At 37.0% G+C, this 26,260-nt stretch overlaps 1 protein-coding gene across 3 annotated transcripts in view; it reads left to right on the forward strand.

Annotated features, from left to right (window-relative positions):
- Positions 1–26,260, forward strand: part of ZMYM2 (zinc finger MYM-type containing 2) — an 88,661-nt gene that overhangs the window by 22,021 nt on the left and 40,380 nt on the right. Inside the window, exons 4-10 of one of the 3 annotated variants that reach the window (XM_031049522.2) lie at positions 736–1,237; positions 1,502–1,595; positions 7,019–7,304; positions 9,322–9,487; positions 10,725–10,937; positions 24,345–24,495; positions 25,419–25,534. In XM_031049522.2, coding sequence (XP_030905382.2) covers positions 746–1,237; positions 1,502–1,595; positions 7,019–7,304; positions 9,322–9,487; positions 10,725–10,937; positions 24,345–24,495; positions 25,419–25,534 — 1,518 coding nt within the window. In that variant the 5' untranslated portion in view covers positions 736–745. Of the gene's footprint in view, positions 1–735; positions 1,596–7,018; positions 7,305–9,321; positions 9,494–10,724; positions 10,938–24,344; positions 24,496–25,418; positions 25,535–26,260 lie in introns of those variants that run through there. The other 2 variants (XM_031049523.2, XM_034073110.1) reach the window with 2 other exon arrangements.

Consider the following 26,260-nt stretch of genomic DNA (forward strand, 5'->3'; position numbering starts at 1 on the left):
TATCTGTTCTCATCATGTGTTTCATATCTTCTTTGCTTACTTCCTGTGCTCCATTTGTACTGGGCCACCTAAGGAGCATTGTCAGTGTAGGGTTGGAGGAAAATCAGTAGAATTTCAAAGTTGTTATGCAGAACAACTTTTTTTTTCTTTGTTTTTAGGCACTTGGATGTGTGCTTCAGTCTTATTCCTATATATTTCTAATAGGAATGAAATTTAATAGGCAGTCAGATTTTCTTTCTGCATGTCTACCTTTTGGTCTTGCTTTGCAGATTAGGTAAAAACAGTATTACAGAATCATTGTGTGCATATACAGGTGGGAAAGAGGCTGAGAAATGGGTATCATGCAATAAATATGAAAGATTCTGTTTCCTATATATATATACATGTATTCCTACATACGTATACGTTTCCTATATATATTGGTAAATAATGATGTGTAGCTAATATGTGGGAAATGTTGGTGATGGCGGTATTTTTTTGAAAGTGTAGCATTAGAAAGTAAATGAATGTTACGAGGCTCCAAGAAGAGCATAGAGAAATTGTATTTTCTTTATGTGATCTCAGGAAGAGAATAATGGAATGATTTGGATTGCAAGGGACCTTAATGATCATCTAGTAAGAAAACTAAGTAAAAGCTGGAACTATTAGCAGTAGTGTGTTTAAGAACTGTTACTGGAAAGTTATCTTACTCTGAAGTTGGATGTTTTTTCTTGCTTTATTTTTTTCTTTAAACAGCAGATCTGGAATGGACGTGAGTCCTCTGGGAGGATTAGAACTTTCTGAACGTACTCCTGGTCTGCTAGGGAATACCACCATGGCAGCAGGTCTTGCAAATGTAGGAAATACTTTTGGAGGCCCACCAAGTTCTTTAGTTTCTAGGCCTAATAAATTTCAAAGCTCACCTATAGAAGATGATGATGATGTAGTTTTTATTGAACCTGTACAACTTCCACAAAACTCTACATCAGTGATAGCAGATCAAAGGAATGCTGCTTTTACATCATCAAAAAATGAAGAACTTCAGGGAAATGATTGCAAAATGCTTTCTCCTCCAAAAGATTTAAATTCTCAAAAGGGGAGTGTAAGTGAAACTATTATTATTGATGATGAAGAAGATATTGAAACAAATGGAGGACAAGAGAAGAATGCTTCCAGTTTTAATGAACGAAGACTTCCAGAGTGTAAAAACAGAACCAACGATATGGAATTCTCACCTTCCAGTTTTTCGAGAAGTAAGGTAAATTCAGGAATAGGTAATAGTGGTATAACCACAGAACCAGACTCTGAAATTCAGATTGCTAATGTTACTACATTAGAAACAGGTGCTATGAGCTCTGTGAGTGATGGTCATTTAGAAAATGCTGAAGGGCGTGACATGAACTTAATGATTACACATGTAACCTCACTGCAGAATGCGAACTTGGGAGATGTATCTAACGGACTGCAGTCAAGTAATTTCGGTGCTAGTATGCAAACATACACCCCATCTTTGACTTCACAGACCAAGACTGGTGTAGGACCTTTCAATCCTGGTAGAATGAACGTGGCTGGAGATGTATTTCAAAATGGAGAATCTGTGACTCATCATAATCCAGGTAAGTTGCTATTCTCAACATTTCCTTGAAAGCTGAAAATAAATAATAGAATGTTTGATTAAAATACTTTTGGCATTGGCACTGCTTAGTATTTTAGCTTAATTCACCTGGAAGATTTTTTGTTCTCTTCATCCCAGTCACAACCCTATTTGTGACTCCAGAATAAAATATGATCAATGACATAAACTCTTAGGTAAACTATACCAGCGTAGCAGTTAGTGATACCTTCAGGTGGTTTGAGACATAAGTATTTGTATCTAAAGCAGAGCTTTCTTTGATTTGAGTCTACCCCTTTAACTGACACAACTAAAGCTTAGCATATTTATGCAGCTTTTACACCTTTTTGTGGAGTTCTGTGACCAGTTTAATGGATTAAAGTCATTGAAGACTTCCGATCTATTGTCTTGAGTATAGCCTGATGTGCAAAGTAAGAGAACTTGGAAGTCTGATCATATGATCAAAGTTGTAAGTAGCTAGCTGTCATAATTCCATTGCATACCAAGCAATTCTTAGTGTTTACAATGATTTCCAATGGGGTCCAAGTTACTTGTGGACTTGCATGTTCCTGCAGTAACTTATACACACTTCGTAATTGCTCTTTAATTACCTGTGATAATATGTATTTATATCATACAATATTAGTTTAAATTTGCTGGTTTTGTTGTATATCTCTGTGCAAATAGCAGTATATTATCTCCTGATTTAGCCAATAAACAGATATTGCTGAAAGCCAAATGGGGCAGCCATTCTTCTGGAATTGCTATTCTACAGAATTTAAGCTTTCACATGAGTAATTTAAAATCTTCCAGGTTCAAACATATACTGGTGCTCTTCTGCCCTGTTAGGCTAAAAGTGGGGAGAAACCCAAATTTACCACCTTTGCTACTGGCCTAACTTCAAACTAGTTAGGGTAATTTTAAAAGGAAAATTTAAACCCATTACAATCTAGGTGCAATAGACCCTTGTTAATTCATGATTTCTTAACTTGTTCGTTTGCTGATTAAAATACAGGTGTTTTAAGTTGTTCTTCAGCAGATACAGTTCTTCTTTTTGGTCATATACTACCACATGTATTTTTGCATAAGCATTAATACTTTTCATATTGTATTATGGAAACACTAGTATGAATCCAAGCTTTAAGTTGGATGTTAGCATGTGGGGGTTTTGTGTTAAGCTTGAAACTGAATTCAAAATTTGACTCCTGAAGTTGAAAGCTGCTATTATACTTTGGATGTCTGCCTGAATAATTTAGGAAATCAGCTCCTAATCTGTTAAAAACCAACATTCCCACTATTGCTGGTTGATCTCTTAGGCAGGGGGTATGATTTTTGCTTTATCACAGACGGTCAACTAGGTGTGGATGAGAAGCATTTGTTACCTTAATGTAGTGCCTTTGTTTTTCTTGGGCAAAGCGCATTTTAGGAAAATCAACCTGTGCTTTCCCTTAAAACTACTGAACTTGCATTTTTGATGTTATTAACAGAGACGTACCGGAACTTTGCCAATATGAATTAAGTGTGATAGACTTGGACCATAGAGGTTTTGAAATAGATTGAGTTTGGAGTATTGGCTGGAAGTCCTTTTAGGGACTTGGTGAAAAAGACCTGCTCGGAGGAAGTGAGGGAAAAGTAGATTTACAAGTGGATATGAGGTTTTTATTTCAAGGTTTAAATATATAGGATTTTATTTATGGTTGTGGATTTTGTATGTGAAAAATAAACAGCAGTAGGTTTAAAAGCAAGCAGAAAAGGCTGTCACAGGTAAGAGGAAAGGAGAAAAACACCAAACGAGGAACTAGAAAAAACATGAGAATAAACAAGAGGAGGAAGGAGGGAAGATGGCTATAGTGGTGTCGTGGTTTAAACCAAGTCCACACACAGCTCGTTCACTCACTCCCCCCCCTCACTCCCCCAACTCCCGGAGAGTTAGGAAGGAGAATCCAAAGCATGTAGCCCTCACGGGTTGAGATAAGCACAGTTTAATAGTTAAGGTATAACACAAATCACTCCTGCTACTACTACTACAAACAATAATGATAAAGCAAACAACAAGTGAAGAAAATACAACACCTCACCAGCCACTGACCCATAACTCACCCCACCCTGCCCGACGGAGCACCGACTGATACCTCCTCCATCCCCCCAGAGCTCCAGCCCTTCCGGGTCTCTCCCGGTTACATCCTGGGTATTACATGCTATGGTATGGAATACCTCTGTGGCTAGCCTGGGTCAGGTGTCCTGTCTCTCCTTCCTCCTGGCCTCACCCCCCCCGGCAGAGCATGAGCTCAGGAAAGGCCTTGGCCAAACCAAACATATGAGCAGTAACTCAAAACATACTTGCTATCAGCAACCATTCCCAGCCCGAAAGTCAAAACACAGCACTGCACCAGCTACCAAGGAGAAAAATGACTGCTACTGCTCAAACCGGGACAAGTGGAAATGGCTTCTATGCAAGAAAAAGCCTGAAATATGGTAGGTGTAGGTCATTCATGAGTTTTTGTGCTTGTATCTTGAAACCTTTCCACCTTTGTAAGTTTCAATTTTCTTCTTTTTGCCTGGAAGATGCTTCCTTTTCTCCTAGAAGATCTTGTCAGTAGCAATTAACCCTGCCTGTTAGAAATCTTGATAATGTAACAGGAAGCAATTGATCTTAAACATGTCTAATATATTCTACACAATAAAAGTCTAAGATTGCTAAGGATAGATTCATCATTTCTGGATCAGTGATGTTCCATCTGTTCTGATTTCCAGATTTCTAAAATATTTCCAATGGATGTGGAGACTTCTGTTTAGTTAATTTAAGCCCACTGATGATAAAAATACTTTCATTTATATAATTTGAAGATCATAGATTAAAAAACATAGCTTACACTTCAGAAATAAGATTTAAGAAGATGGGTAGCAAACTTTTTTTCCAGATATCACAACTTTCTTTTAGGGATTTTCTAGTTAGCATTTGTTTAACATAAAAATTTATGTAAGGACTTAATACATCAGTTTACAGAGCAGCTTTGCAAATCTTGGAACTAGTCTGTTACCTGAAGATGTTCTTTCTTACATTTAGGACAAGATTTATTCATGTTTGTTTCCTGTATAGAGGATTTGAAGCCTTGAAGATGCAAGCATGAATTGTTTCCTTGTTATTTCCCCCTTTTCTCTCCGCAGTGACACAGGAATTGGGACATGTGACATCTACATGTTGTTAGGAAAATAGCAGATGAGATTTTTTTGATCAGGGCACTGGTGGCGTCACCATCCCTGGAGGTATTTAAAAAATGTGTAGGTATAGTGCTTGGGGACATGGTTTAGTGGTGGACTTGGCAGTGCTAGATTAACAGTTGAACTCTGATCTTAAGGTCTTTTTCTTACCTAAATGATTCAATGATTGCATATGTGGTTTGGAAAATTTCTTCTGGATCGGTCTGTTCTCCTTAGCTAAGTGCCTCCACTGTATGGAAATTAGAAGTTGCATAGCAGACACTTCTGTCCAACACATTAATTCAGAACCTGGTGTTCCCAGTAAGCACTGGGAGTGCATCTGATAGAATGGTTTCAATTGGAAAAGGGACCTTTAAAGATCATTTAGTCCAACCACCTTGCCAGAGATTTTTCTCTGAATGTAATCCTGTTTTGTGTATCAAAACTGTTCCAACAACATAACCAACAACAAAACCTAATGAACTGAGGATGGATTTCAGGATTGCCCTGATCTGAACCACGTCATTAATGCAGATGTGTCTGAAGGTTTCAGGAGCAGCTTATCTCTGTAAAACTCTCCCCACCTCTGCGCCATGTGTGATTCGATGATTCTGTGTTGTGCTGATGCAGGGTTTTGTTTGGGTTGGTTTTTTTTTATTTTTCTTTAAAAAAGGCATAATTTCATTGAACCATTTTTGCAAGATGTCTCTGCAAGTAAATGTATTGGTACGAGTAAGGAATAATTTTATAGCAGATTAGAGCAGGACCAAGTGGAAAAGAATGAGAACACCCTGAACAACCATTATAGTAAGAATGGTTTAAAGAGGAACGTATTTTGTTTCACCTCCTTCCCTCTTAGTCCCAGCTCTTCTGTTTACCTGTAAGCATTACCTTGGGTAAATTTCCAACTTGTCTTACATGTTTAAGAAACAGCATCCTTTACAGCTGCAAAGTCACAGTGGGAAATTACTGTCTTCTTGCTGAGGAATGCATGTTTGCTGTTGTCCTTGGGTTCCTAGAACTTTGTCCCTAAAATTAATTTAAAAATTATGGAGCAGAACATGTGTTAATAAAACCATCTTTGGGAAAGAGAGGACCGTAGGAAATGGTATGAGGAAAGGGTGCCTTCTATTTAATAAATGATTATGGACCAAGATAATGTCTCTTAAGAGTAAAGCTTGGGCTTTACTCTTAAGGTTTTTGTTATCTGAAGTGGGTTAAGGTTTTTGTTATCTGAAGTTATAGAACTTAAAATTACCTTTTTTATATTTGCTTGTTAATACTAGTTGTAATAACACTCTAGGAATATGCTGAATTACTCAATAAGACATTCAAGGCTTTAGTGTTTTTATTTAATTACATTAAATACTGTGCTTATTTAAAAGTCGTAGGACAAGTACTATCCAGTACAGTAATATTTATGCAGGTGTTTACTATTCAATAAGTAATGGTGACTTACTGTTCTAGATGCTGGAAATAAAAAGCTTGAAAGGTAAGTGCCAAGTACTGTCATAGTGTTTGGGGTAGCTATTGAAAATGTTTTGTTTTTTTCCCCCAGGTAAATGTATTTTGTAGGTTCATTGATTCCTACAGAGGAAGATTTGGAACTGCCATGACTTTGCCACTTTTGTGCATTTAAGTGGTATTCATTGCATTGAAAAGCTTACTGAGAAAACCAGGAACTCTTACAGAAATTAAGGACATTGATGCAGATCCCAGATGTGGAGCTACTGCTCTTCACTCTAGCTGCAGTATAGTTCTCTGGCTACATGCTGGACTAGGAAATGAGTATGAGGAACCCCAATTCTAGTGTTTATCACAGAGGCCAGACGTGATGTTTGTTTAAAGCTTTAGAACAAAATAACTAATGAAGATCTAAGATCTCATGTTTTTGTAGATTTGCAGAGTTTGTATCTTACACCTTAGCTTAGAAATTGTGTTATCTGTTGGTGTTCTGGAGATAAAAATACCAGTTTGCAAATCCACTGCAAGTGAACTGAGGCCTGCAAAATTTGTCACTAGATGTAGGATGGAACCATCCTGAAATTTGTTCATATTCCAAAGCTTTGTAATAATGGAGACTGGTACTACCAAATAGTATTTTACAGGAAAATGATTTCATGCTCATACATTTGTGACTGTTATTATCTTTCTCTGTGTATATGTGTATATATATATTTATGTACATATCTCTTCACTTAGTTATGTTTGTTTTTTTCCTTGAAGATTCTTGGATATCCCAGTCAGCTTCCTTCCCTAGGAATCAGAAGCAGCCGGGTGTGGATTCATTGTCACCTGTAGCATCACTTCCTAAACAGATTTTTCAGCCTTCTGCCCAGCAGCAGCCTTCTAAACAAGTTAAAGTCACATGTGCAAACTGCAAAAAGCCTTTACAAAAAGGACAGACTGCATATCAGCGGAAAGGATCAGCTCACCTTTTTTGTTCTACTGCCTGCCTCTCATCTTTCTCACACAAACCCACTCCAAAGAAACTTTGTGTTATGTGCAGAAAGTAAGTAATTTTAAAATTTTGTTTCATATTAGCAGCTAAAACCAGTAATACTTGAGATTCTCATGCATGAATGATAGTTGTTCCATTAATGGTACAAAGTCTGACTATACTCGTACTTTAAATAATGTCACTTTAATGTTGTTTGGAAATATTGAACTCACTGTGCCAGCTGCAACAGAAGTACCATTTTTTGAATTTGTAGTATAGCAGATAGTTTCTGTGAAAGCCAATGCACTAAAAATTACTGGGGTTTTGTTCTTATATCTTCTGACAAGATATATTTTCTGTATCTTTAGTCCTTTATGAGAAAAAGTGAACCTTGTGTTGTATAGAAAGCTTTCATTTTGATAGACGAAGATAAAAAACCCAGAGGCTTTCAAAGGAGGAACTGATGTTTGAAAGAAGCTCAGAGAAAACTGGGAGCTCTTCCACTGTTGGCAGTGTGGAGAAACCTTAGATGTTCCCCATAGTTAGGGACAACTATGACAACCTTTAAAGAATGACAAGCATACCTGCGTAACTAGCATAGGAATTACTATAAGAAGGAAAGTATAGGAAATACCTGGCATTCTCCTCAGTGTTTACAGGTTTTATTCACTTGTGTTACTTTAAGACTTTACACTTGTGTCCTTTGATAAAAATTAGTATGTGCTTTGATAGAAGTTAATAATGTTTGTAAGTCCTGGTGGAATCTAGTCAGAAACTGTAAGCTCCTCAGGGTGGGAGCTGTGGCTTTATTTTGCAGAACAGAAGTGATAACATTCCCTAACACAAATCCTTATTAGCATGCCAAAGGGTAAGCCAAAATCTGCTGATTTTTTCCTTTGATGGAAGAATATCTAGGGGTGGTACAAGTTTATTTTCAAGTAAAAGTTTCTAGGGAAGCATACAGAATTTTTCTGATGTTTTCTACTCATCCTAGTTTTAGGGCTCCCAGGTATGGGTTGTTTGGGTTATGTCTTTTCCAACTGGTGATTTATCATGATTATCAAAAGACTTCCAGATGTGCCCAGTTCTATATTTATTCTGCTTTATAGCGTTTTCTGATGTCAGTAATATTTTTTTTGTTTGCTTAGGCAAAAGTGGGAGTCTTTTATTTCTTCTCCTTACTGCTCCTAATTTATGGTATTCAATAGTTTGATTAAGAGTTAAGCTACCTTAGAAATGACCTTAGAAGTTTGAGAGAGCTGATTACAAAGGTACACTGACAAGCATGGTGTTAGTGACTTTGCTAAGTTTGCAGCATGTGCAGCATAACATTAAAGATCAAGGAAATCCAAAAGCAGCTTCGGTGAACAACAGTGTAAATAAGTTTGATTAGAAGAAGGCTTGTTTTATTTCAAATTAATTTTATTGATGATTGTATGTCTGCATTTAATTGGTGCAGTTTCATGGGCAACTGCATGAACTGTTCAGGTAGTTTGGAACTTTAATGATGAAATTAACTTTTAAAAAATTTTAAATGCTGGGCTTTCTAGGTAAGTTTGTGGTAGGGTTTTAAGCTTTTTGATTGTGTTTATGAGAAAACAACCTCTCATCCCGTACAAAGATTAATACTGGAAATAGTGGGAATTCTATACAAATAAGAGACCATTTCTTGCCTTTTACTATATAGCTGAATTTTTATATAAATTGAAAGTATAGCTTTTGTGTAAAGTTGCAAAAGGTTCAGAGTTACTTTTTTTAATAAGATTGAGTTCACCACAACTGGTACCTAACAGTGTGTTGGTGTCACTTGGGTCTGGAATGATGTAATGGGGGGAGGGAAATTGACAACCCAAACAAAAAAATGGGGTTTTACACAGGGAAAACATAGAACTTGCTGTACTTGAAGTAGTAAAAAATTATCAAACCTAGTGTTTGACATGTCGCTAGCAACTCTACACCCATAAAACTGGTTTGAAATGTAAACATTAAAACGAAGAATGAATCTTACAAGATGTAAAGTTTTCTTGTTTAAATATATGTATGTGTATTTACAGACAAGAACACTATAGAGGGGTTTTTTGTCTTTCAGAGATATAACAACAATGAAAGGCACCATTGTTGCGCAGGTTGATTCAAGCGAGTCCTTCCAGGAGTTTTGCAGTACATCGTGTTTATCCTTCTATGAAGATAAACAGAATCCCTCGAAAGGAGCTTTGAATAAATCACGATGCACTATCTGTGGTAAACTAACTGAGGTCTGATGCACCTTTTTTTAATCTTCTCTTTCTTGGTAATGACAGTATTAATAACTTACGTTCTGAAATAAGAGAACTGAATATAAGGAAGTTTAAAATCTGATTCAGTGTTTTCATATACAGTGATTTATTAAGATATACAGGCTTAGTATTCATGAAGAGCAACTGAATAAAAGAAAGAATACAAAGAGGTTAATACTTGATTTTTGTTTCAGAACCTTGTTCTGATTGTTACTATTGACAGTTTTATTTAGGTGTAGAATCTTAACCCATATCTCACACAGAGAAAAATTTCTGTGGAGAAAGTCAAGATTTACTATAGTATTTACGTTTTTTCACTGTATGTTTTGAAAGATTGTGCAAATTTGAGAGATCTGTAGAATATACAAAATTTAAAATTCTTGTAATGTAGTAATTTATTCTTGATGTCATTACTGAGCCCACCATAGTTTGACCTACTTCTTCATACACCATGTGTGTCTGGGTAGTCTTTATATGGCATGTTAGCCTGCTAATTGAGTATCTAACAAATTTGCATACACTGACTTGCTCTAATAGAATCATAGAATAGTTAGGGTTGGAAAGGACCTTAAGATCATCTAGTTCCAACCCCCCTGCCATGGGCAGGGACACCTCACACTAAACCATGTCATCCAAGGCTTCATCCAGCCTGGTCTTGAACACTGCCAGGAATGGAGCATTCACCACCTCCCTGGGCAACTCATTCCAGTACCTCAGCACCCTAACAGTAAAGAATTTCTTCCTTATATCCAGTCTAAACCTCTGTTGTTTAAGTTTGAACCCATTACCCCTTGTCCTGTCACTACAGTCCCTAATGAATAGTTCCTCTCCGGCATGCCTATAGGCCCCCTTCAGACACTGGAAGGCTGCTATGAGGTCTCCACGCAGCTTTCTCTTCTCCAGGCTGAACAGTCCCAACTTTCTCAGCCTGTCTTCATATGAATGTGAAATTATTACATCCTTCCCAGTCATCTTTGCTTCTAGGCTGCATGAGCAGATGGGTCTGAGAATTTTTTCCTAGAACTTCCAACACAACAGAAACACCAATTTATGTTTCTGTATTTCATGGTTATTTCAAGTGTATCTTTTCTGAAATAGCTAGTATGATCTTACTTCAGTTACTGTACTTGAATGTAAGATTTGCAGTTTGTCTGGTAGTTGCAGGCTACTTTGTGCTTGTGTGGTGATAGAATACTTTTTTATGTTTGTTTTTTAGATTCGTCATGAAGTTAGCTTTAAAAATATGACTCATAAGCTGTGCAGTGACCATTGCTTCAATAGATACAGGATGGCAAATGGTTTAATAATGAATTGCTGTGAGCATTGTGGGGAGTATTTACCCAGCAAAGGAGCTGGAAACAATGTTCTTACTATTGATGGTCAGCAGAAAAGATTCTGCTGCCAGAACTGCGTTGGTGAATACAAGCAGGTAATTATGGTATTTATCTATAATTTAAACTTAGAGACATTAATAGTTCTTAAATTTATCCTGTTATGTATAAGATGGTTTTACTTCTTATTAGAAGTCTTAACTAACAAAGACTTCTAAAAATGAATTAATGCCAGTGAGAGCAGACTAGCTATAACAGACCTTTTACTGGTGGCATTTTTTGATGGTGCTATAATAATACCTGTTTGTTAATGAAAATATAATTGAAATGAAACCCTTTGTTAACTTCTGTTTCTTTATAATGGGCATATCACAAGTATGCTGATGGCAAGCCTGACACACAAGCTTACTGGTCTTTCAGTGATGTTCTCTTTTAGGTATAAAAGCTTGCTTGTATGCAACTTGAACATTCAGAAATGTTCAGACCATACAAATTGCATATTGCAGTGAGTGTTCTAACTGATCACGCATTGGTTGTATACCTGTACTAAGTCTAATGTCCTTCAATGTCACAGGATTGGATTTCAAAATTTTCTACTTTCATTCTACCATGTGTTAAATTTTGTGATTTGGGGTTTATTTATGTGTAAGACAATTAAGATAGTAATAGTTACTGTGGTTAAAAATAATTCCAAATTAAGAAATCTGATATTGATGTCTTTTACATATTACAGAGCCAGCTTAGCTCTCAGTCATTGCTAATGCTGTCTGGAAGGTTTAAATGTTAATCAGAGTATTTATGATATAATAGTATACCTCTGAAATACTAAATATTTGGATGGGGGATATGCAGTTTGGGGAGTTCCTTTGTGGCTTGTTTGGTTTTTTGGTTTTTTTTTTTTCCTTTGTACATTCTGCTCTGTATTCATAGGGACAGTGTTACACAAAAGTACTACTTTACTAGCAAGAAATTTCTTTTTCTGATTTTGAAGTTCACACTTGAATACGTGAGTGCCCCCTGTGCTGCACATTGCTTTGGGTTCTCTCTTACTCTTTCCTTTTCTCTTGGATCATTGGTTTCTTAAAAATGCGAGTGCAGTGCTGAATGTTTTTAAGTACTTTAATGTTGTGTGATGCATCTTTGTATTTTCTCTTTGAGCATTCAGTTCTCATGCTTTTGGGAATGGTTGTTCTGATGTGTATGCAGTGTGCAAACAGCACATCTGGAAACATGCATATGTAAACAGCATAACTGAAAACGTAACATAAACATTATTCTTTCATCACAGCTATACGGAAAGGGACAGGATAGGTTTCCAAGATACTAGAAACATAGGCATGCCCAGAAGCCATGGAAAGACGCGAAGAAACGTTGAATACTGTCTCTTGAAGAAACAAAAAGACATGAGATTAACTTTGAACTTGACATTTCCACACAACCAGTATAACATTCAGTGCACATGGAATTGTGAAAAGAACATGGAATTTTGAGAGGTTGAATGATAAATCTGTATTTAACTCATTACAGACTGTACTCTATTTTGTTAGAAACTGTATTTTGTGTTTAGATATGTATTTGCAAATGAGAAGGATACGGGTAGCAAGTTACATGTTCTGGTTTGATTTGGAGAGGAGCAGTTTATAGTACCAGGAATCTTCACAAGGAGTGTCAGGTATTGTGCATTATTGTGATGAGCCTTCAGAAAACCTTTAAAATTGAGACATATTATTTTGGTGCATCCAGTTCTGATAGCAGAGTTTATTCAAGCAAGTTCTTAATTCTTTTGTAGAAATATTTGGTGCTGGGCAGCCGTAATAGGCTGTGAGAACCTTAATTCTAGTGCTCTTGTGCATCTGGTTTGGACTGGTGATTAAGGATTCAAATGTTCCTAGAGTTTGGGGGTTTGAGGGTATTTTTGATAGTAAGAGAAACTCAAACTATCAGGTTCTGTAGTGTATTTTATAGGTGTCAAAGTTGGTTAAGACACAATTATTGGAGAATATTTAGCTGTCTAGCAGGAATTATTTAGGTTTGAACTTCCTTTTACATTAGGAGGTTTGTTGTTTGTTTTTTTTTAACTGAATGTTTTCAAGGAATTCTGTGTTTTTAAAAAAGGAATTTAGACTTTGGCAAGTGTCACTGCCAACTCACTGGGCCACAGTGGTAAATTGTAGGTTGCTTTGTTCAGTCATAACAATGTTTCTTGGAATTCTTTTAGATCTTGCTTTTAAAAGAGAACCGGTGAAGGGGAGAACATGGGAGAGTTGCTGTTACACACTGAAATAAACCCAGTGGAATCAATAATACAGGAAAAATTGATGTCGTTTGATTACAGCATTGTTTTTACGATTGTGTGTCACAACAATTTTAGCAAATGTTTTTATTACAAACAGTTGTAAAATATGTAGGTCTTGCTAGTTATGAGCGTTGTATTAAGCAGTTTATATTGTACATGTCACACTTATCAATATGTAGTAGTAATAAATGAAAACTGATTCCATGACATGTAACTATCTATTTCATCCCTATTTTCTTTGAATAAATACTACACTGATTTGACCAGTTAATTTTCAGTAACTTATCACGGACATTTTTTTTCTTCCTGGAATGAGAAACTTAAAGTTGTGGATAATAAAAACTACCGTGGCTCTCAGAACAGCCACTTAAGTGCAAATAATCCATTAGCTACAGAGGGTTTCATTCCTCTGCTTTAGACTCTTTGTGGGAGTAAGAAACGGTATTATTCCTGGGATGGGGAGAAGTTTTTTTTCTGAAGTGACTAAATCACCTTTCAAGGTGATAGGTGCAATTACTTTTCTATGTACCAGTTTCAGAACCTGCTTTAAAACTGAGGCACAATGAATCTTGGATTTTGCATCATGCTTTGCTTTTCTGTGAAGTGATAGTGTTTTGTTACTGAAAACTGTAGTAATTACAGAACTGAAGTTTCTTTCATCTTAAAAAAATCTATAAAAAACATTATAAAAATAAACAGATTAAGAAATTGTGTTAAGGGGGTGAAAAAAGACAAGTGCTAACTAATGCTCACTGTGGTTATATGCAAGACCATGTTAATTTTCTGATTGTACAACAGCCATTCATGAAGACAGCTAAATGCAAGTCAAGCTTTTTTGAAAAAGAGGAAGGAAACAATGGTAAATTCCTTCCTCCTAAAATGAAATAATCCTGACAATTTAGAAAAAATGTCAAAATAAAACCTGTATTGGTAGTGGATTTATTTATTTTTTGTTTTAAAAACCTGAAAATAACTGTTACTGGACCATAAATTCATTACCTGTTGCACTGAAATTCAAACTCTTCACATGTAGAGGGGCAAGAGGGACTTAAAGAATGATGCTAAACAAAACATGAGACTAGAGAATAAAGATGGAAGGTGAGATCACATTTGACAAGGACGTGGCTAAAGTGTTCAGTGCTGAGGTGTTTCAGTCTGTGCAAATACTGAAGTACTTTGTTTCTTCAGGTAGGCATTTCATATAACTAAAAGTGATAACCAGTTACTTTTGTAATTAATTTAAAAATCAGTATGTATGCAACAGATTGAAGCATCCCAAATATGCCTGTCATGAATTCATATAGACTAAAAGCACATACATATGTTGTTTCAGTGTTTTAGTGCTGTTGCATATCTTCTGTCTCTATTTCCTTTTCAAAGCAGTTGCAATGTTTGTGTTGTGGTTTGCTGGATTTGGGTACGGGCTTGACAACCTTGTTCTAACAAACAAGTGAATTCTGTGACTTTTCTTGTGCAGCCAGCCATACCTTTTAATTTTTAGCTGTTCAACTAATCTAAAGCTGAGTTGGTGTCTGCTTCTAAAAACAGTTTTTAACTGCTTTGCTTATTGATCTGATCAGTCCATAGTGCTCTTGATTCTGTCATGAAAGCATTTAATCATTTAATGTTTTACTAGTTTATAATGTTCCTTTACTTTTTTGTTTGGTTGGTTGGTTGGGTTTTTTTTGTGTTTTTGTTTTTTTTTCTCTGCTGCTGTAACTAAAATTCTTAACGCAATTTGACCTGGGATTTGCTTGCTTTGGGCACTTCTTTCAAGCGATGGTCTTCATGTGCTGTCAAAAAAAAGGGAGGAAGGAGCTCTTATCTGTTTCTTTATAGGTTTCTTAGTAGCCCTGGAATAAAGTGAGTACTGGGAGAATACAAGCCAAGTGGGTGTTTTCCTAGTTGGAGAGGATGCTTGCAGTGTCTCTTCTCCTAGTGAGAATTTTCCTTCAGTATTGAATAAAAGTGCATTTGGTTGAATTCCTTGGTTAGATGAACACTTGCTCTACTGAACATGTTTCAAGACTAGCCAGGCTATTGTATCCTTTGCAACCAGTAGAAAAAATACAACTTAGGCAGTTGTGCTTCCTTTTTTCAAATTCTGTTCCTTGCAAAAAAACATGCTTTTATAAAACTCTGAAAATTCATTCAGTCTGCTTTATCTGTGTGGAGGGGTTTAGGAGCCTCCACTGTATACAGTGATATGCATATATCAGTTCTGCAGCTTACTATTCATTGCTTTTGTAGGATTTGTATTTACTCTCACAAAATGTATTGTTATCTACTGGTTTAAATCTCATTGAACGCAATGATAGGGTTTTTTGCTGTGCAGTACTTCAGTGGAAGCATCTAGGGTTTCCAGCTTGTCTTGTCACATGCAGTATCTGTTCTTTGCTGCTTTGCTATTAAGACAGATCTGTCCTTTTTATTTCGATAGCACAATTAACCACAAATCTGCTGCTTCCTGCCATTGTTACTGCTTTGTAAACTGTAGCTTCCAAGTGTCTGCTTTGAGAGTAAGTAATGTTCATGAAACCAGTAATTCTGAGAGTTGAATAACCTCTTGATGTTGAAATACTATAAATACTGAATTTTTTCAATATTTTTTTTCTGGTCACTTACAAAGGAGAAGTTACGTGGTTTTAGCCAGTTTTTTATAGTGGAGTCTCTTCCTAAAGTGGTAAATCACTTCTGTCTCATTTCAGGTATTAGTTTTGTATTAAGTAATCTCTGATACCGTATACACTTCTACAAATGGAAATAGCCAGCTGCTTTTTACCTCATTTGCTGTGGCTAAATGACAGAAATCTTTGTCAACCAAGAAATAAACAGTTCCCCTTTCTTCTTGCTTAGTGGTGTGGGGTTTGGTTTTGTTTTTTTTCTTCTTGAAGCTTCTTTATATTTAATGCCTCCAGTTTCTTGCAGCTCTGCAAATCAAGGCCTTCTAGAGATGATACTGTTCTTGTACGTTTTCTTCTACTTTTATTTACTCCTGCTTTCTGCATCCATTTATTCTGCCATTTCTGCTTCAGTGTCTGTCTTCAACTGTAGAATTTGCAGCTCCTCAATAAAAACTATATAATCAACTTCCTTAGGCACTTCAATATCTTTCTTAGTAAATGTTCAGGATGTTACTTTGTGGCTAAAGTGAGGTAGGTACATCAGAGAACTTTGTACAGCTTTGTAGTTATGAAGAAGTACTTAGGGTAGTCAAAGTGATGAGGTGTGATCTGTGTGAGAGCACAGGAAATGCATAGGAAGAGGAGTCAAGGAGATGGTATGATCTAGGTTTTGGAGTTAGGATGGATATAACCAACATCTGTGCACTGCTCTGCCTGAAATAGTTGAATGGGGTTGAGGGGAAGAGGTAGAAAAGGCAAAACAGAAACAGATATTCAATTAATGTAGAAGTAACTTGTTTTTTGAGGCAGGGATTTCAGCTCTGCTTTTCTCAAATGCATGAAGCCTTGAGCAGGAAAAAAACTTGCAAGAAAAAGGAGCATTGACAATTGTAGATACCAGAGAAAAGCAGTTGGACAAGTTATTGATTTGACTGTTTGTAGAGTTCAGCTGATGGAATGTAAACACAAATCAGTTGACATTCAAGGGCCACAAAAGCAGTTACTTCAGCTTTTGCTCTTAAGACTTGGGCAAATGCTTTTGGGGAATTACTAATCTTAATCTCTTCTGTTGGAGCAGGGAAGAGTTTAAGGTTGTTGCTCTTGGGGGAGAGATTATGTGGGTGCAGTATTTTAAAAGACTGAATAAATAATACCCTTTCTTCTTTCTTTGCTGTTACAGATTCTGCTGACATCTGATTCTTTTCTTAGACGTGCATATTGCTTCTGGATCCATCTGGACCACCCTTCTTTCAAATAAATCTGAAGTAGTTTAGCTGCTTTTTTCTTGATTGCCTTATTCTAAGGGTTCTGTTACAGAATTCCATGTAGAGAATATCTCTGCTTTGCTACTTACAGAAAACTTCTTTCTTCTGAACCTTTCTATTTGAACACAGGTTGACTGTGTTTCTGTTCCAGAATATTCTTTTATAGAAGTGTTTCTGCTACTTCCATTACTTCTAATTCCAAACAGTTACTCTGTAAAGCTACCAGAGAGAAGTTTGCCTGGATTGACAAGTATGTACTAGTCTGTTCTACTGTGGACCATATCAAATAAACTGCAAAGCATTTTTGTCAACTGAAAACAAATCTTTGGGCTGCTACATAGTGGTGTAGTAATCAGCTGGCATTCTAGTGTTCTCAGTGGGCTGGCCTGTGGACGGGAGGAGAAGTAGCAAGAATGGTTTCTTCACTGCAGGCATGTTCTTCGTCCTGCTCTCTACTGAAAGCATGTGAAGCAGATTATACTGTTTTTCTCAGTCAAGAATAAAACTATAGCACTGGTGCCTAGATTCGAAGTGCTTACAGTTTTGCAGCCAGAAGGCTTAAGAAAAGAGACTTTCATTAGTTTCAGTTGCAAACAGAAGTGAGGCTTACTTCTGAAATACCATGGTATTACAGTATTGGTCTGATATTTATCTGGGGGCTCAGTCTTTTTTCTAAGTAGGATGTGTACAAGAAGAGATCTAGACATCAGCTTTCATAATCCTCTCAATAAGATGGAAGATCAAGATTCATTTTAAGTTGTCTAGTGCTTATAATGGCAAGAATAAAAATTCATTGGAAACCTTCCAAGTGAAATTTCTCGTATTTCCAAGAATTTGGATTTCTGTTGCAACAGTACTTGTATTTCTGGAATACATCCCATTCATCTGTTTGATTTTACATCCTGATAGCCTCTTCTGTAGTTGCCAGTTTGAGTTCAACATTGTTCTAATAGACAAAATGAAGATATGGAATATATATAGAACTAGTTACCTTACAAGAATTTTCAAGTCACATGAAGTATCTTAATGTCTTTTCTTAGTTACCTGTTGTGAGATGCCTATTGTGAAGTAAACCTTATTTCTAGAATTAAGTCTCTAATCAGATATGCACACAAGGCATGAAAGAATGAGTTTAGAATAAAATATGGTGAGAACAGAAGAATATTCAGGGTTCTGCATTTATCTTAGACTATGCTTTGGAAGATAACAAATATGTAATGGGATCTAGCTAAAATCAGGTCATCTCAATGTAGAATCTAGATGTAGTGGTGAAGGGAGAGTTATAGTTGAGCTACTTAGCATCAGTCTTCCCCTTAGAGGGTACTGGGCCATTATGAGCTACAATTTTTTTTCTCTGGATGAATTTAACTTTTTGGGGCTTAGCAATCTAATTGCTACAATTTTCTTTACTATTTGATAGCAGTATTACAGTTACAATTTTCTTTTAAGACTGCAGTCCTTAAACTTTACTATGTTTTTATAGGATGCTGTAGATTTGAATTTGCCAAAAGTGATGCATGGAAGGAAAATGCATGATACTTTCATGTGGACTCGTTCTGGGTTAATTTCATCTTTGAATGAAACTGGAAGCTGAGAATAGTTTGAATGTGAAGGTTTTTGTCTGTAATCACTTTTGCCTTCAACTGAAATACCATGGGGAATGCAAGATGAAGCCAGTACTTTATCTGAAATGGAAGATAACTGCAAAGAAAGCAGCTTTGGAGGAAAAGCCTTGGCTTTTCTGGTGGACAGCAAGTGGAACAGGAATTATCAATGTTCCCTTGCAGCAAAGATGGCTGGCTGCATCCTGGGTTGTATCATGGAATGCATAAGGTTGCAAGGGACCTCTGGAAATAAATCTTGTCCACACCCCTGCTCAAGTGGGGTCACATGGAGCAGGTTGTCCAGGACCCTGTCCTTTTGAGTATGTTTGAGCCTGCTATTATGCTAGCAAAAGCGTAGGCAGCGGGTCAAAGGAAGTGATTTCTATGCCCTGCAACCCCCATGCTGCACTTCTGAGATGGCATTTGGAGCCTCTGCATCCAGTTTTAGGTAGCACAGGATGAAAGGCATTGACATACTGACAGTGGAAACCTATAAACATGTTTAAAAGGCTGGAACACATGATGTAGGAGGACAGCCTTGGAGATCTTGGTTTGTTCAACTCTGAGAAGGTTAAAGGGGGACTGGTTATCTAATGGAGCGTATAAAGTTGGACTCTTCCAAGAAGTGCACAGTGGAAGAAAGATGCAACTTGAAAACAATGAGAAACTTGATTTAGATAAAAGGAACCTCCAGGGATGTTTTGGAATGCTCTTTCTTTGTGATGCTTCAGTTTGATTGGGCAAGATCCTGAGGACCCAGCTCTGGACCTACGTTGAGCAGGGTTGCACATGACCCTTGGGAGTTCCCTCTAACCTGCATGATTCTGTGATTTCGTAATTCAGACCTTAAAAAGTCAGGATGTTTTGAATTTGTTGTGGTTTGGGTTTGTGGTTTGTGGGGTTTTTTTGGTGTTTTTTTTTTTTTTGCTTTTGGGGTGGTGTTTTTTGGGGGGGTTCTCTTTGGGTTTTGATTTGGCTTGTTCATTTTGGTGTTTTGGGGATTTTTTTTGGGGGGGGGGTTACTTAGCAATGAAGTTTTTGGTAATATTTATTTTTTGCTTTGCTGGTGAAGTTTGTTCTTTTCTGCTGCCCTGAAATACCAGCATGACACAGCTTTACATTTTCTGGAATTTCTTTTCTGAACACCCACTTTCCTTGCGGATGGTAAAAATAATTAAGTAAAAACCTATAGTAAGAACATGAGAACAGCTGTTCTGGTTCAGATTAGGGGTAGAAAGTCATGCAGTATATGTAAGTGGGCACATAGGGAAGAGTAAGAACAGGGCAGATACTTAGGATATTTCTCAAAGCATTCTCTTCATCTTCTGACTCCGGAGGTCAAGGGGTCTCTTGAACTTTACGCGATGTTCCTGTGTGCTGTTTTTAGCAGATAGCCTTAATTAGTTCTTTTCCAGCCTCCTTTTGGGCACACACAAGCATTTTTTCCATCCATGACACTGGTACAATCTGCTGACCTCCTGCTTGCCACGTGAAGAGCTTGCCTCGTTTTGTTTGTTTTGAAATAACTTTTGTTGACTCTCATGTGATTTCCCATAATTGTTAGTATTAGAAAAAATAACAGTTGATCCCACGTGATACTGTTTTTGGTTCTGTTGTTATCTTCTGAAGTTGTCTAATTTTCAGGCCAAAAATCTTTCTAAGAATGCTCTTTGATCCAGTTTATTTCTGTAGTTCTCGTTAGTTTTAGTGAATCTTCTGTTTATTCCAGCCAGAACGCTATTTCTAGGGAAAGAATTCTCAGATGCTGTGTTTTTCTGGAGAATGAAATTAATCTGCAGATTCTTAGAGATTACAGATAACATCATGAATGTGAGAGTAGAAATCTTAAGTTATCTGAAAACCTTGAGAAGAGTGCCTTATCTGGAAATCTGACACTTAAGAACAAGAGAAGGTTCTTGATTTGCATGTGGCTATGCAAAAGCATGGGGTAGTACAGTATGATGTTCTCTGCTGGTGTTGATGAAGGAAGGCTTTGAGTTAGATACGCTATTAATCATAGAATCATAGAATAGTTAGGGTTGGAAAGGACCTTAAAACCATCAAGTTCCAACCCCTTTGCCATGGACAGGGACATCTCACACTAAACCATGTCACACAAGGCTCTGTCCAACCTGGCCTTGAAAACCTCCAGGGACGGAGCATTCACAGCTTCCCTGGGCAACCCGTTCCAGTGCCTCACCACCCTTACAGTAAAGAACTTCCTCCTTATATCCAATCTAAACTTCCCCTGTTTTAAGTTTTAACCCCATACCCCTTGTCCTATCACTACAGTCCCTCATGAAGTGTCCCTGCCCAGCATCCCTATAGGCCCCCTTCAGATACTGAAAGGCTGCTATAAGGTCTCCATGCTGACTTCTCGTCTCCATGCAGCCTTCTCCAGGCAGAACAGCCCCAGCTTTCTCAGCCTGTTGTCATACGGAAGGTGCCCCAGTCCAGATCATCCTCAAGGCCCTTCTCTGGACTTGCTCCAACAGTTCCATGTCCTTTTTATGTTGAGGGCACCAGAACTGCACACAGTACTCCAAGTGAGATCTCATAAGAGCAGAGTAGAGGGGCAGGATCACCTCCTTTGACCTGCTGGTCACACTCCTTTTGATGCAGCCCAGGATGTGGTTGGCTCTCTGGGCTGTGAGTGCACACTGAAGCCAGCTCGCGTTCATTTTCTCATCTGCCAACATCCCCAAGTCCTTCTCTGCAGGGCTGCTCTGAATCTCTTCTCTGCCCCACCTGTAGCTGTGCCTGGGATTGCTCCGATTAATAAATGAAACATCTGTATAATGCTGATCAAATACATTCAGGTATGTGTCGATCTTTGTAATAGTGAGGTACTCCTTTTGAGTATTCAAACTTACAAATTTGGAGAATGCTGGCAAGAGTAATAATGCAGGAGAACTTCAACTTGAAGGAGATGACGATTACAAGATTTCAGGAGCAATAAATCTGAAGAGGTTTTGGGCATTTTAAGTTTTTGTTTTTCTTCTTCACTAGTGTCCTGTTGCCTTCACTTCCGTAACAACATGTTTGAACTTCTAATATTGCAGAAATGCACAAACACTTTTCTTAGTTGCTGTGACAAGAGTCAAGTAAAAGCTTTGCTGTTGTGCCTTTGTTTCTACCTGCAAAATCTACATCTTTGTATTTTCTGGCAATTCATATTCTTGATAATTTAGACCTAGATTTCCTAGATTATTACCAGATATTAATAAAGATTGTTCTTGTTCTTTTTAAATCTGAAATATCTAGAGTAAAATCAGTAAAGAACTCTGGTATTATGAGGGTGTTTGACATTTAGAAGCAGTGGACATGTTGCTCCACTGTACTTTGTGTGCATGATTCTCTCTTGACATCATTTAAATAATGTATTTCAGATGCAGTTAGAAAAAGCTATTTCTGCTTTCAAGGGATTTTTGTAGAAATGTGGTCTGTGACACAGTGAAGCTTTTTTGATTATGCTCTGATCAGCTTACTATAAATTCATTTATTAAACCTGTTTTTTAATACTTTTAATTTTTCTTTCAGACCTACAACTTGTAAAAATTTCACTTACCTGTACACTGTTTTCTGATGATATTCTTGAATACTCTTTGTTAGGGTCTTAGCATATTTGCATGAGTACTTCTAGATTTACATTTTGGTTTATTCTAGAGGTACCAAGATTATTTGTGCATGCAGATTTTTTTGGTGGCTGTTGTCAGTTAAGCTTGTTCAAGAAGTCAAATCCATTGTAAACTGACCTGTATCCTCACTGGTAATGTAATTTGAACTATTCTTGATGGCCTGCTTGTTTTTTCTGTTAGCCTGTCAGAGAACATAAGTGTATATTTGCAGAATAGCTCCAACTCAGTATAGAACAGTGTAATTGCTGCATTTTGGTCTTGGTACTTAGTGCAGATTTTGTCAATATTGTGGCTGTTTATGAGGACTGTTAGATGCTGGGTAACGTTTTTAAAGGCAGATGGGAAAGTTGAAGATGGGAAGGAAGGGTCCTGGAGTTTTATAAAATACCCTTCTCTAGGTATTTCATGATGGAAATCCACATCAAAAGTTTAATCAAAGTAGTGTGTGGAAATTGTGAAGTCTGGTATTTTGAAATTTCTGCAAGGTGATACAGCCTATTTGTGGCAGAGGCATGCTTATTTGTAAACTTCTATATACATGTTCTTAATATAGGAAAGGCAGTACATGTTGTAAAACAGCTGCTTCTCTAGCTGTTTGCAAGACTGGATTTAGCTGGTTCTCAAATTTAGGCAGTTAAAGATAGGAAGAGTAAAGTTACACATTGAAGCTCCTGTTACTCTGAACAGAGTGAAGCACCTATGAAACATGCTTTGCCTTTTCTTCCTCCTTCAGTACTTAAAGAGGGAGGGAAAGGCAGTGCCAGAATCATTCTTCAGCAGAAGGGAAGAAGTGCTTGAGTGTCAGTAGCCTCAAAAGGGGGGAGTCTGTCTGGTAGCTGAAAGAGGGGTAAATTTATATTAGATATTAGGAAGAATTCTTTACTACGAGGGCAGTGGAACAGGTTGCCCAGAAAAGCTGTGGCTGGCCCATCCCTGGAAATGTTAAGGCCAGGTTGGATGAGGCTTTGAGCAACCTGGTGGAAGGTGTCTTTGCCTGTGGCAGCGGGTTGATACTAAATGAGCTTTCAGGTCCCTTCCAACTCAAGGCATTTTTTAATTCTGTGATAAGAGACTCATTGCTGTTCAAATAAGGAATTCTGTGATCAGTGTCAAAATCATGACACTTTATTTGGGCAGGGAAGGTGTCTACACATTTCGTCTTCAAACTTGATTTATAGTGCTTGAGATACTTGCCTAACACTTAAGCATGTAATATGTGGCAGATCAGAATTCTTGATGTTGTGTGTCAGCTATGTCATTGGTATTTTTGCTTGGTGTGACTTTTCTGTGCTTTTTATAGAACATTTGTTCCCTTTTGTGGGAAACTGTTTATTGACTGACTTCTCTGAGAGATGTCAAAATTGAGTCTGTTAACCAGGTTCGTGGAGTCACAGTTCCGCGTTGGATTCAATGAGGAGCATAGGAACCATGCAGGGTTTTTTTTCTGCCTGGAGAACTAGAACTCGTAGAGAAGTTAAATGTTCTCCCAGAGGTGCTGTTACCAAGAAACTGCTATGTTTAACTCATTCTTGATAATATTAAGGATGTTATAATTTGGAGAGTATAATTTACTCTTTTTTTAAATGAAGCACCTATTTTATATCCTTCATCTTTGCCATATCAGATTCCATTTTTTGTCTTAGAACCATTGTCCCATCAGTGAGTCTCCAGCTCAACACAACTTGTATACTCTTACTACAGTTCATAGTTTGCACATGGTATGGTTTGGGGCAGTGTGTTTTGGGATGTGTTGGGGTTTTGGGGGGTTGTTGGTTTCTGTTGTTGTTGTTGTTGTTCATTTGCGTGTGGTTTTTTGATAGGTGTGTTTGGTTTTTGTCTTCACACAGAAGTTTAGTTTTAGCCTGCTTCTTCACAGGAGTAAGAGACCCAACCATAGAGTTGAATGCTCTGGAGAGGATGATCATGAAAGTTTGTTAGTATAGAAAAGTTCTGATGGGGAAGCAAATTGCAGAAGTAAATAAATAAGTTTTCCTTTGTGTTTGTTATACCATAATTTAAAACTAAAAGCCAACCATAGTTTTAACTGATGTATTGTTTTGCTTTGTTTTATGTTTTAGAAATATGGCAAATTAACATCTTGTAGTGGCTGCAGAGCTCAGTGCAGGTTTTTTGACATGATTCGGTTCATAGAACCTAATGGATGTACGGAGCCATACTGCTCAACTGTATGCATGAATACACACAAATCAAAATATGCAGAATCACAAAGTAAGTGAAAAGGATGATGGATCTTCACTGCTAAGACTAGACTTTTTTTTAATTTTTTTTTAGGTTTGAACACTGGGGGTGGGTGGTTTTGTTTTAGAATTAATCTATGCAGCTGTGACTTCACAGGGTTTTAAAACTAACTAAAAAATGACAAGCCCCTATTTTCCCCCTCTTTTCTCTATCTTCCCCCTACCCCTAAAAAAAACCCTAAACTTCCTCCCCCAAAAACTCAAAAAAAATCAACCAACCAACCAAAACCCGTAAAAACCCAGAACAAAGCAAAAAGAACATCTTATATTCAGCACTAGTAAATGACTCCTGAAGGGTCATTTTCTCCCCTGGCCTCTTTGCTTGATGTCGGAAACAGTTTTCAACTCTCTTAAGGCTTTGTGAAAAAAAATGTTGAGACATAATGTGCTCTAGTGTGTCACAGAATGATAGTGCAGTTTTCATGCATATGAATTAATATTCTTTTGTCTGTGATCCAACCCCATGCCGTTTTATCACCTCAAGTAACAACTGGAGAAGGATGGAGTTGGTTATAATATATGTGGATATTGTCCAGATAGAATTTTTAATCTGTTAAAGGAACTGGTCAGTAACTCAAAATGTGTGTTCTTCATATATGCGAAGTAGGCATAGGTCTCAATTCAGCAAACTCAAAAGTTGAAAATGTTCTAATTAATTTTATAGTAAAAGTGCAATTTCATATTTAATGCTGATCTTTAGTGGAAGAATTCAACCTCTTTAATTTCTTTTGGTTTATGTGGCTTTCAGAAGCTGGCTGGAAAACAGACAAATCAGAGCTTTTCACATTGAAATGGTGAGAAGAGCTGATCTGTAATCCAGTATATTTTTATTTTTATATTTTTTTTGCTACTATTTTGTGTTAATTTTGTTTGTAAACTACGTTTTTCTTTTAGGTATGGGAATTATTTGCCACTTTTGTAAACGAAACTGTTTACCTCAATATCAAGCCACAATGCCTGATGGAAAACTGTACAGCTTTTGCAGTTCCAGTTGTGTAGCTAAATTTCAGGTTAGCTGTTGTGTTAAGTCTTTTCCTCCCTAAATATTCGTGTACTTGTGTTTGTGTTAAGTATTTGCATATTTAATTCACTTGTATATATGTGTTTATGAGCTATAATTAACATAGCAGATGCTTCTGACTCATAACAATTTCTTTGAGCACAGTATTCTTTCATAATGACAACAGTGACTGCTGTCTTAAACTTACAAAATCTGATAATAACCCTTTTCTCCTTGATGTTGTAAGAAAACACAAAGTAATATCACTGGTAATCTTTTTACCACCCAAGCCCCTTTATGGAGATGAGCTGTTCTGTGTTGAAGATCAACAGATTTAATCTCTCATGCTAAATACAATAACAACACTCTAATGTTGAATATTGTAGAAAGGTGTGTTGTGGGGGAATAGTGACTGTCTCTGAAATGAAAGCTTAGCACCTAGGCAATGAGAGCATTTATTGACAAAACCAGTTGTTTAAATTATGTCCAGGAATCAGAGTGTTGCAAGCATAATGGGATGTGCACTGGACAAAGCTGCTATGCTTGTTGAAAATTGGCAGATTTTTAATAAGATTTAAAGCATATGTAAGATATGTTTTTGTCATTAATCTCTGGGTGATTGAAGAACACTTAAAAGACAGTGTTTCAATTTTTGTATGTAAAAGTAGTTTTCCCAGATGTGGACTGTGTAATCGATAACTGCCTCCTCATGTGTTGTTGAACAGTTACACCCATA

Source organism: Melopsittacus undulatus, chromosome 2 (assembly GCF_012275295.1).
Source record: "Melopsittacus undulatus isolate bMelUnd1 chromosome 2, bMelUnd1.mat.Z, whole genome shotgun sequence".
In the NCBI taxonomy this organism is placed as follows: Eukaryota; Metazoa; Chordata; class Aves; order Psittaciformes; family Psittaculidae; genus Melopsittacus; species Melopsittacus undulatus.